At 45.9% G+C, this 12836-nt stretch overlaps 1 protein-coding gene across 1 annotated transcript in view; it reads right to left on the bottom strand.

Moving 5' to 3' along the window:
- Window positions 1–12836, bottom strand: part of cntln (centlein, centrosomal protein) — a gene marked incomplete at its 3' end in the record, with an annotated part of 226962 nt that overhangs the window by 168684 nt on the left and 45442 nt on the right. Inside the window, exons 6-7 of the mRNA XM_084318234.1 lie at window positions 7926–8088; window positions 4993–5292 (exon numbers count right to left, since the gene is read on the bottom strand). Of these exons, the coding sequence (XP_084174360.1) occupies window positions 4993–5292; window positions 7926–8088 (463 nt within the window). The remainder of the gene's footprint in view (window positions 1–4992; window positions 5293–7925; window positions 8089–12836) is intronic.

Here is a 12836-nt window from a genome sequence, read left to right as displayed (position 1 = left end):
GGGGGGGGGGGGGGGGGGGGGTGGCGTTCTACGTTCCAAGTGCTGAAAATAACTTCTTCCTCTCCACACTCTGCTGTGAGAGCTGTTCTATTCGCCAGAACGGTTAGATAATTGAATCCTTTTGCACCGAAGAATCATTTAAGTCTGTATTATTAAATGATTGGACAGCCAGAATAATATTTATATTAATTTAACGTTAAATCACTTGGGGTGTGAATGTGATATACTGTATATATCACAAGAAATTACTTTAAATATACGGTATACGTGAACAGAGCACTTTCTAACTTACCATCTTAAGATCAGTTTGAAAACGTTCCTCTGAAACCTTGAAACAGACTTGGTTCTTTGTCTGAGGTACTCAAGTGAACTGTGTGGGTCTATCAAGAACCCATATTGACGGTGGCTAAGTGGCGCAGTGGGCAAGGCGCTCGCCACTAACGCAGGAGATTCGAGCCCAGCTCTCGGCGTTGCTACCAGCTTGGCTGGTCGTTCATACTAATACAATAGACCTATCTCAAACCCTGCCCTCTTTTCTTGATCCTCCAATCACAACTGTCGCTTACCTCGGACAAACAAATGGCAGGAGGTAAGCGACAGTTGTGATTGGAGGATCAAGAAAAGGGGCAGGGTTTGAGATAGGTCTATTGGCAGTGTTAGGGGGTGGGAAGCTGGTGGGTGGGGATCGGACGTTGTGGACAGCGACTCCTACAGGTCGGTTGGTGCGCCTGCGCAGCGGAATCAGGAAGCAACGGGGGCGGCGTGTCCCTCCCACGTGTTACTCCTCGCCACTGAGAGATTGCGCTGTGCAGTTGAAAAGATGCGACGGCTGCCTCCTCGTGTACCGGAGGGGACACGTGATGCAAGGCTTCGTCCACATTGCAGCCGACCTGTGGGAGGCATGGCCTAACAACGTTCGAGACAGGGGAGGGGTAGAATTGGACAATACGAAATTGGGGAAGGCAGAAAAAAAAATTAAAATGGGGAGAAAAAGTAGACAAAAAAAAATAACCCATATTGACATTGAGTGAGGTGCCTTGCTCAAGAGCACACAAGTATGATGTAACCCTCAAGACGCTACAGTGTCTATTACCTAGTCATCACAATGTTGGCCAGGCCTTCCCCTAAACCACAGCATTTACTGTACCTTAATAATTCCAATATGTTATTTCCATGGCCTAGGAAAGTTAAATCAATATTTGTGAACTCTACTCTCTCAAAGCTCTCTCAGAAACCAGAGAAGTATAAGTCTCAAACTTGTCATCAGGGATATAAAGTCTGGAGCTGCTCCGTTGACAATGAGTGGGAGAGTGATTTAGTGGACCCACCGAATGTTTTCTTTTGTATCCCCTAATGAGCTTTATTCTGTAGTAGTGGTATCAGTTCTGAGACAGAACATACCGTAATTCCTCTAATAGTAACCCCGGCTTGTATTTGTTTCAACTGTAGCGGGTACCAGGCTTGTATTAGGAGGAGGCCTGTATAAGAGGGAGGCCTATATTTCAAATGTTCAAACGGATCATAATGAATAAATCAACATTTTGTGTCAGTTTGAACCCAGTAAAATGTACTGGGTTCATTTATTGAAACCAAGTACTGTATGAAATAGTAAACAGTGCAATTACAGGTGGTCACTGGTCATTTCAACGTTTTCAAAGTGAAATCAAGTAACTAGCTCAGTATGCAGCTCAGTATATTAGTAACCCGGCTTGTATTAGGAGGCCGGCTTATAATTGCTTAGCTCAAGAGCGCACCCGGCCATTAATAGAGACCCGGCTTGTATTTGAGACCCGGTTACTATTAGAGGAATTACGGTAATCCATATACTCAGAACATTCCCCTGGGAGCTCTCAGTGTCACCTATCGTTCCCAATGTATCGTCTATGGAGCAGCTCCACACTTAGTTTTTTGGATTTGGAAGAGAGTTGTTCATGTTTAATAATATTTTTGGACCATCTTAGAACATGCGAATAACATGTATGCATTTTGAAAATGGGTGTAATTCCCCTTTAACCCTAACCTTAACCTGACTGGAGACCTCAACCCTGACGATTTTATTATCTTCTTTCATTGATTTTCGAAGATATAGCTGTATAAACTAGATATGTATAGATATACTGTATGGTTTAAACAAAAATTACGAACTTACGACAGTAAGATTCGTGAAGAATCGTTACAGTGCAGAAACGTATGTTAAGTATAATTTAAACAAAATACTAAGATCCCTATGTGCACAGATTGGGTCAAGGACATTAACACTAGCCCTAGAGACCAGTGGGTTTAATGCCACCCCAGAGGAGGACAGCCTTTGTTTGAATGAATGATTTTTTTTCTCGCACAAGTATAAAAACAAAAATATATCTGTTAATTTGACATACAAAAGATAATAAAAAAAGACAACAAAAAGAGAAACAGATTTTGAAAGAGTAGGAAGTATAATTTTTTTTCCCCTACCCCTTTTTAACTACAGTATCACACATTATAATTTAATCTATTGTTAATTATATGTATAAACGCTGTATCTCTATATACGACCCAATACATTTATATATAAATATACATTTATATAAATATACCTATAAATATGTAATATATATATATACTAAATAAATACTATTTGATACATAATTTCTTCTATTTTTTATTTACATTTTACACATACTCCCAATCAACATATTCCTCTTCCAGATACCCATTTAAAAAAGTTTTTTGTACATATTTTTAAACTGATTTATGTTTGTTTTAGCTCTAACTCCAGACTGTTCCACAAGTCCACCCCACAGATTGACATGGACATACTTTCAATTTTGGTTTTAACACTGAGGTTTTTTTTAAGTTTAGCTCTCCTCTCAGATTATAGCCACCTTCTCTTTCCCTGAAAACTTTTTGTATATTTTTTGGCAACAGGTTATTTATAGCTTTGTACATGATTTGTGATGTTTTAAATTTGACCAGATCCATACATTTCAAGGTGTTTGATTTAAGAAACAGTGGGTTTTGTGGGTTCTATATATCCTACCTTGTTTATTGTCCTTATTGCTCTTTTCTGTAATATGCATATTGCTGTAGGGTGCACTTGTAGTTATTTCCCCAGACTTCCACACAGTAAGTCAGATACGGTAAAAACAGTGAACAGTATAAAGTGTGTAATGATTTATGATCCAATATGCGTTTAGTTTTCCCTAGAATTCCAGTGCATTTTGCCAGTTTAGCCCGTGTTTGTACTGTAGGTGAAGAATGAGGTAAATTCTTTGTTTTACTGTCCTGTCTACAAGGACGTAAGCAAAGTATTTTTTAGTAAAATGTCCTCCATGTATGTTGATTTATTTGAGCTGGATATGAATATGAAAAACTTGATTTGTGCTTCAGGAAAGGGAACTTTTTTTGTAGCAGATTGTATTTGCCAAGCTTGAGAGAGAAGGCAGAATACTTTGTTTTAGACCGAGCTGTCATCTGTATCCATGTAATCCGTGTTTAGATAATGAAATGTAACGTGTAATGTAATAATGGAACACTGCAACAGTATTCTCGAGGTCTTATAAACACCATGAGGGGTTTATAATATAATCAATCAAATAATATAATCAATCAATCACATTTGGTTTTGACTTTGCAGCTTGGCCATGGTGTGAGGACCTGGTATCATTACTGTCAGTACGGTCTCCGGCAGCGTGTGGTCTACAGCAGGGGAACACCTCTCACCACATCATTAGGAACCATTACACTAGGCCACTTTAGTTCAGGAACCATTACAGGCGGCCGTGGCAACGCTGGCTTGTTACTGCGGTCCTCCTCGGCCCCCTCGGGCGCAGGGTTTGAAAGCTATAGCTTGCTCAAGTCGACCTGCAACCCGCCCACCATCATCAAGACTGCTACTGGCCCTCCAATTAAAACGGGCCCCGCGCCCACACGGTCTGACCGGGGTGAGTGAGAAGGATCTCCAGATACTTGGATGGGGAGGGGCAGAGAGAAAGAGACAGATTGTGACTGAAAAAAGTGTGTTTAAGTGTGTAAGTGTGTGTGTGTGTGTGTGTGTGTGTGTGTGTGTGTGTGCGCGCGCGCAGGAGTGAGAGTGAGAAGATCAGATAGTGAACATGAAAGACGCCCGACACTGGTATTAAGAGTGATGGATAGATGAAGCGTGGACTACACAGAGTGATGTGTCTGCCGTTAAGACCACCACCACCACAGGCCATGATGGCTAATGACTTATTACTGGGCCTCCCACACACAGTCTGGACAGCTGACTGGCAGATTGGATAATATTATGGTGTTGGTGAAAAGAAAAAAGAAAAAAAACATTATGCACACATTATGCAAGGTACCATCGAATCGCATTCGTTTGTCTTCGTTGCCAATGTCAAAATACATTCCCAATCGCACAAACACATTATAAACACACACACACACACACACTGAGATCATACAGTATATGGACACACGCACACACTGAGATCATACAGCACAAACACACACTGAGATCATACAGCACACACACACACACACACACTGAGGTCAGAGGTCATCATGAAAACGTGTGCAGCAGAGCAGGAATTGTGGCAAATCACCCATTTGCCTGGAGCTGCAGAAGAGGAGTGTATTTTGATGTGTATTCCTTGTCCCTCCAGGGGTGAGAACCAGGGAGAGAGAGGGGGGGGGGGCTGAACCAGGGAGAGAGAGAGGGGGGGGGGGGCTGAACCAGGGAGAGAGAGGGGGGGGGGCTGAACCAGGGAGAGAGGGGGGGGGGGGCTGAACCAGGGAGAGAGAGGCGGGGGGGCTGAACCAGGGAGAGAGAGGGGGGGGGCTGAACCAGGGAGAGAGAGAGGGGGGGGGGGCTGAACCAGGGGAGAGAGAGGGGGGGGGGGGGCTGAACCAGGGAGAAAGAGGGGGGGGGGGGCTGAACCAGGGAGAGAGAGAGAGGGGGGGGCTGAACCAGGGAGAGAGAGGGGGGGGGGGGGGAGGCTGTGCTGAAGCATGGAAGACAGAGCTCACCTCAACGTTGGTCTGTCTGGTGGGTGGGGGGCAAGTTGTCTGCTGAGCCTGTTGTTGCTGCTGCAGTAGTTGTTGTTGTTGTTGTTGTTGTTGTTGTTGTTGCAGTAGTTGCTGCTGCTGCTGCTGCAGTTGCTGTTGTTGTTGCTGCTGCTCTTGCTGCTGTTGCTGTAACTGGGCCTGGAGTTGTAGGACAGCCTGGTCCCGCTGGGTCAGCTGGCTGGTCACATCGTGGTGCCTCTGACGGAGGCCGGCCTCGCTGGACACCAGGCCCTGGTAGCACTGACTCAGCTCTGTGTACAGCTGCACAAACACACAGGGCGGCAGAGACCACACAGCCGTCTCTAATGGATCACTAGAATCAGAGCGATGAATGCCACTGACAAGTGATGCCTTTGCCATGACATCACATCTGCTATCGGAGTCTCATGAAGGAAAACCAACAATGATTTCCATAACAACATCCAAGTCTATGGCAGCCGCTTGAAGATGAACCCGGCAAAAGACTTTTTTTTAAAGAATGTAGATTTGAATGGGAATGACCATCCTATCAACCGCCCTTCTATGAGACTTAACATGTATTGTTCCCACTGAGGCATCTGTTCTAGGTGTGAGGTGTCTATTGTGATGCATGTTGTTGTTGTTGTTGTTGTTGTTGTTTACTTGTTTATGTGTATGTTTATATGTTGGTTTATCAGAAGGGCAGCATAATGGTGAAAGAGAGAGAGAGATGGGGAGAAAGCAGGAAAAAGAAAGAAAGGGGGAGAGAGACAGACAGACAGACAGACAGACAGACAGACAGACAGACAGACAGACAGACAGACAGACAGACAGACAGACAGACAGACAGACAGACAGACAGAGAGAGAGAGAGAGAGAGAGAGAGAGAGAGAGAGAGAGAGAGAGAGAGAGAGAGAGAGAGAGAGAGAGAGAGAGAGAGAGAGAGAGAGAGAGAGAGAGAGAGAGAGAGAGAGAGACCGACCAAATCACTCGTCAGAGTAGGTGGCGGGGAGAGATCTGAGCCGTGACAAGGGACAAGGTTTTTTTTCTCTTCTTTTATTTCCACAGCGATGGAAGGACATGTGTTAAGATCATCTGGACAGACGATAGAGAGAAGGGGGAAAAGAAGGGATGAAAAGAAGACGGCGAGAGGGAGAGAGAGAATGGAAAATTTGGAGAGGGAAAAAGTCCCTGACTGGGCATTATGTTCTGATCTGTTTTTTCAGCCAGTGTACTGGCAGCGGGCAACAGTGTGTGTGTGTGTGTGTGTGTGTGTGTGTGTGTGTGTGTGTGTGTGTGTGTGTGTGTGTGTGTGTGTGTGTGTGTGTGTGTATGTGTATGTGTGTGTGTGTGTAATATTAGTATACACAGTATATGTGTGCGTGTGTGTGATTATGATTGTGTGTAATATTAGTATATACAGTTACAATGTGTGTGTGTGTGTGTGTGTGCGCACGCACGGCGAGAGAGAGAGAGGGAGAGAGAGAGAGAGAGAGCGAGAGAGAGAGAGGGAGAGGGAGAGGGAGAGAGAGAGAGAGAGAGAGAGAGAGAGAGAGAGAGGAGACGAAGAGAGAGAGAGAGAGAGAGAGAGAGAGAGAGAGAGAGAGAGAGAGAAGCAGTAATATTGTCAGCAGGGAGGTGGTCGTGTGACAGAGAAAGAGAGAGAGAGAGAGAGAGAGAGAGAGAGAGAGAGAGAGAGAGAGAGAGAGAGAGAGAGAGGTAATGTCATCAGCAGGGATGTGCTAGTGACATAGAAAGAGACAGAAAGAGGGAGAGAGAGAGAATGTGACAGAGGGAGAGAGAGAGAGAGAGAGAGAGAGGTACAGTGGTAATGTCATCAGCGGGGAGGTGCTAGTGTGAGAGGTCATTGACAGTAACAAGATACAGTGAGAGAGGTCCGTCATTGTTGGCAATGAGAAAATAATAGCATGGTTGTGGAGTTAGCCTGGAAATATATCGCTCCAGTAGGTGATGGTTGAGTTATTATAATGGTAAGTTAGTGGCAGTGGTTAATATACTGTGTATGTGTGCAGCGTTTCCCCATACATTAATTTATTTGTGGGCGACCCACCACAATATCAGACAGGCCCGCCACAAACGTCTTTCCCACCCTGATACAATAACATATTAGCAGCATGGCTGGTGTTGGAAAACTGACAACAATGCGGATTCACTTTCTGAGCCATTTTCTTTCTTTTCCATATGTTTAATATCCATATTTTGTAATCACAATATCTGGCCTCTGCCAGAGGACATTTCTGAAATCATCTGGGATCTTTTATTTTTTATTTTAGCCCCTTATCATTTTCAGATTTCTTCTAATCATCGACTGCCACAAATAACTCAAGCTTGGTGAACGCATGGCTGCATCCATATGAGTGTTTTTCTAGTACCAGTGCTACTTTACAATGGAATGACTGCATACATAGTAAAGCTGTTCCCAGTGGGGATCGAACCTCTAACCCTGGCAGTGTTTAGCACCATGCTCAGTGTGTATGCGTGTGTGCAGCGCTTGCTACATATAAACACCCCCCCCCCCACCCCGTCAGAAAGACCCACCACAAATAGTGTGTGTGTGTGTGTTACCCTATATTAGGAGGAAGAGGTATCAGTGGTGTGTGTGTGTGTGTTACCCTATAGGAAGAGGTATCAGTGGTGTGTGTGTGTGTGTGTGTGTGTGTGTGTGACTGTGTGTGACTGTGTGTGACTGTGTGTGTCTGTGTGTGTGTGTGTGTGTGTGTGTGTTACCCTATATTACGAAGAGGTATCAGTGGTGCGTGTGTGTGTGTGTGTGTGTGTGTTACCCTATATTACGAAGAGGTATCAGTGGTGCGTGTGTGTGTGTGTGTGTGTGTGTGTGTGTGTGTGTGTGTGTGTGTGTGTGTGTGTGTGTGTGTGAGTGTGTGTGTGTGTGTGTGTGTGTGTGTGTGTGTTACCGTCTGGTAGGAGGAGGTGTCAGCTGTGTGTGCCTCCTCTAGGTTCCTCATGACACTCTGTGTGTCCAGGTTGAGTCCCTCCAGCTGTTTGATCAGATGGCTCTGCTCCGCAGCGTGTTCCGTACTCTGCCTGTACATGACCTGCACCTCCGCCACCTCACGGCTGGACACACACACACACGCACACACGCACACACACACACACACACACACACACACACACACACACACACACACACACACACACACACACACACACACACACACACACACACACACACACACACACACACACACACACACACACACACACACACACACACACACACACACACACACACACAGTTGCTTTACTATACCTGTGAGGACATTGTATTGACTTCATTCATTCCTAATGAAATGAATGCATGACAAATAAAGACTTCTTCTTCCTTAACACTTTGAATGCCAACCGACGAGAAATCTAGTTTTTAATCGTTTTTTTTTATTATCGATTTCCATTCATTTTTCATCAATCCAGCCTCACGTTACCAGTGGGGATCTGAGCTCGAACAGGGAAAATACCGCCCCCTATCATCTCTCCGGATGGTATTGCACCCCATTGGATTGGACTGAATGAAATGGATGGGGGAAAAAAAGAGTCCAGATTCCACATTTTACTTGTCAGGCATGTAATCCGAGCCTGTTACAAAGGATCAGATTAAACCGAATATATATATTTATTGATTGATATATATTGCATAGTATTTGTATATCGTTTGATATCCCTTGTATATTCCTTGTACATATACACGGAATATCCCTTTAGCCTAGTACAGACCATAATATTTCATTCTCCTATTGGACAGCGGTCCACAGGCGCCAGGGCCATGCCTCCAGAGTCAGGTTCAAGGCCACCGTCAAGACATGTCTGTACATGCCCGGCCTTGCCCAGGGATACGAGACAGAAATGAGGTTGGCACTAGATTGTTCGCCGTGCATATAAATATGGCGCAGGTGAATACAGAAGTAGAGTTACCCAATAAGTTGAAGCCTCACCCACGATACTCCGTGCGGTGAAGTATGGCCTGTTTGGCCCCAAATAGAGCATTGAGACCAAGTTCAAGTTTCAAGTTTCTTTAATAGTTGTCATACAGAAGTACAGAATACTTTTGTACAAAATGCTTCTTACTGTTGCGCTCCAGAGACTGTGCATGACAAGATAAGTATGAAATAAAAACATAGTAAAAATTAGAAGTAAAAAAAGAGGTCACAGTGTTCAGTTTAGACATATGTACAATGTTCGTAGACGTAGTTACCATACAATATACAATACTGTGCAGTGTACTAATATACAATACTATATAGTGCAAGGCATAAATGGACGAGGTGCAGTTTAGGTACAATTCACAGTAGGTGTACGAGTTGTAGTGCAAATCCTTTATCAATAAATATAAAGTGTAAGTGTGTTTGTGTGATCTAAAGTGTGGAGAGTGGGTGCTGCAGTGTGTTGTTTGTTTGAGTGAGTGTGTGCGTGTGGGTGTGTGTGCTGTGTGCATTTGATGGTTGTTGCATAGTGATTATTGTTCGTTTAGCGATTATTGTTCGTTTAGCAGCCTGATGGCCTGGGGATAGAAGCTCCTTCTGAGTCTTTCTGTGCTCGCCATAAGACTCCGGTATCGCTTGCCTGACGGCAGCAGTTCAAAGAGGCAGTTGTTCGGGTGGCTCGAGTCCTTAATAATTCTCTTAGCCTTCCCCTTGCACCGCTTGTTGTAAATGTTCTGGAGGGTGGGAAGCCCCCCTCTAATTGTGCGTTCGGCTGAACGTGTCACTCTTTGTAGTCTGCTACGGTCTTGTGCAGTGCTATTCCCAAACCAGGAGGTGATGTTGCCGGTCAGGATGCTCTCTATTGTACATGAGTAGAAGTTCCTAAGGATCTTCTGACTGACTTGGAACTTCCTTAGGCGCCTGAGGAAGTAGAGGCGTTGTCGTGCCTTCTTCACAACACTGTCAATGTGTGTGGTCCATGTCAAGTCCTCGGATATGTGGGCTCCGAGGTACTTGAAACTGTTCACTCTCTCAACTGGTGCCCCGTCGATGCTGAGGGGGCTGTAGTCCTTGACCCCCGACCTCCTGAAGTCCACAATCATCTCTTTTGTTTTGCTGACGTTCAGGGAGAGGCAGTTCTCCTGACACCACTGTGACAGGTTCTCTACCTCTTCCAGGTAGGCCCTTTCGTCGTTGGCAGAGATCAGGCCCACCACTACTGTGTCATCAGCAAATTTGATGATGGTGTTGTTGTTCCGCTGTGCTACGCAGTCATGTGTGTACAGGGAGTAGAGGAGGGGGCTCAGAACACAGCCCTGGGGGGCCCCTATGTTGAGCGTGATGGATGAGGAGGTGCAGTTGCCGGCTCTTACCACCTGGGGTCTGCCCGTCAGGAAGTCCAGGACCCACTGGCACAGGTCATAGTTCAAGCCCAGGTCCCTGAGCTTGGCTATGAGTTTGGAGGGGACTATGGTATTGAATGCTGAGCTGTAGTCGATGAACAGCATTCTCACATAGTTCCCCTGCCTCTTGTCCAGATGTGATGCTGCTGTGTGCAGCACATGGGCTATGGCGTCCTCCGTGGACCTGTTGGGGCGATATGCAAATTGCAGAGGGTCCAGGTTGATGGGGAGGGAGGAACAGATGTAGCCCTTCACTAGCTTCTCAAAGCACTTCATGGCTATGGAGGTGAGGGCTACAGGGCGGTAGTCGTTGAGGCAAGCGGGCGTAGATTTTTTGGGTACAGGGATGATGGTGGACTTCTTCAGACAGGTGGGGATGACGGCCTGTTCCAAGGACAGGTTGAAGATGTCAGTGAATACCGGGGCCAGTTGGTCGGCACAGACTTTTAGGACGCGGCCGGGGATGCCGTCCGGTCCTGCTGCCTTCCTGATATCCACTTTTTTAAAGATCCGTCTCACCTCATGCTCTGTTACCCTGAACACTGAGTCTCCATCAGCAGACCCCCCCCCCCCCCCCATTGCCGTGGTTTGTAGGCTGGTGTTGTTATTCACAGCCTCAAACCTCGCATAGAAGGAGTTGAGATCATTTGCTAAGGAGATGTCACTGTTCAGTTTGAGGGGGGTTCCTTTGTAGTCTGTCATTGTTCTGAGGCCCTGCCACATGCCTCTAGAGTCAGCCTGTTCAAACTGAAGTTCAACTTTATCCCTGTAACGCCGTTTTGCCTCTATTACTGCTCTCCTGACGTTGTATCTTGCCATCTTGTGTTCTTCCATGTTGCCTGTCACCAGCCCGGTGTTGTATGCTGATGTGCGCACTTTCAGAGCCTCACGGACGGATTTGTCTACCCAGGGCTTTTGATTTGGGTAGATATTAATTTTGGTGGAGGGGATTATTACTTCTACCTGAGTACAGACATAGTCAATCACCGTTTCGGTGTATTCGTTAATATTGGCTGTGTTATCACGGAATACACTCCATTCTGTGCTTCCCAGCACTGCTTGGAGTGACTCCACTGACGTCACGGCCCAACGCTTAACCTCTCGCGAGACCACCGGCGTTCGCTTGAGACTTTGTCTGTACTTTGGCAAAAGAAAGATGGCGGCGTGATCGCTTTTACCGAATGGACTAAGAGCCTGTGACTTGTACCCATTCTTAAATTGCGAGTATACATGGTCTAATATGTTCTCGCCTCTGGTGGGACAGGTCACATGCTGATAGAAATTCGGCAGCACCTTTTTAAGACGCGCGCTGTTGAAATCCCCCAAGACCAAAATGGCAGCGTCAACATTAGCTGCCTGGAGTTTGTTTACCTCGTCGTGAAGTTTTGAAAGTGCGACCCCAGTGTTCGCGTGTGGTGGAATGTACACTCCGATGAGGATGATGGACGTTAACTCTCTTGGGAGGAAGAAGGGTCGACATTTTATCGTGATAAACTCCAGGTCTGGGGAGCAGTGGTTAGACAGTTCCTTTGTGTTGCCTAAATCGCACCACTCCTTGTTTATCATGAAGGCAATGCCGCCTCCTCTCGTCTTTAGTGACTCTTGTGCCGTCCGGTCTTTGCGGAGAACGAAGAAATGGTCTGCCGGTTCTATCGCGTGATTCGGGACATCTGGACTCAGCCAAGTTTCTGTGAAACAGAGGACGTTACAATCCCGAATGTCCCTCTGGAATTGGATCCTTGCTCTGATGTCGTCCAATTTGTTTCCTATCGATTGCACATTGGCCAACAATATGCTGGGCAATGTGGTTCTGTGTCGTTTGGACCTCAGTCTGTTCCGGACCCCGGCTCTCTTTCCTCGTCTTCGCGGCGGCTTCTTGGCGTCTTGGCCATGGCCGGCATAACAAAGGATCTCGGCGGGCCATTTCTGCTGTTCAGCGATCCGATCCAGAGAGCAATCCAAACGGTAAGTTTTTCTTAATCCAATGTCAATGATTGACTGACGGTCATACACATATAATGCACCAACAGTTGGTGCAAATAAAACTCCTAATACTATAAAAATTAACAAAATAAAGCACAGTCTCGTCGGAGCGATCAGAAAGGCAGCCATCAGAATTAATAACTGAATTGTCAGAGTTTGGCGCTATACCGTCGAGTGCGACATATTACTATTAAGTCAGTAATAGTCTATTTGTGTATAGTATATCGTGCGGCTAAAGTTCTACAGTGACCAGCATCACCAACGCTTCCTCGTATCAGCTAGAGTGCTTATCCAGGCTGGGCTGCTTTCATGGCGCTTTCACCCGAGGAGACCTAGACGAGAACCGTGTGGACATGTACACTGGATTAATCTACCCGACGACTACATAGCCCTTTGCGGCTGGATTATATTTGTTTTGGTCCTGTGATTTATGGAGCGGAGAATCGCCGACGCCTACACGTGTGGGATTTACCCTGTGAGGAGCCACGTCGAGTCTGCG

Source organism: Notolepis coatsorum (genome assembly GCF_963971535.1).
Source record: "Notolepis coatsorum genome assembly, chromosome: 7".
Taxonomy (NCBI): Eukaryota; Metazoa; Chordata; class Actinopteri; order Aulopiformes; family Paralepididae; genus Notolepis; species Notolepis coatsorum.
Note: the sequence above shows the minus strand (reverse complement) of the source record. Positions and strands in the feature narration are given on the sequence as shown.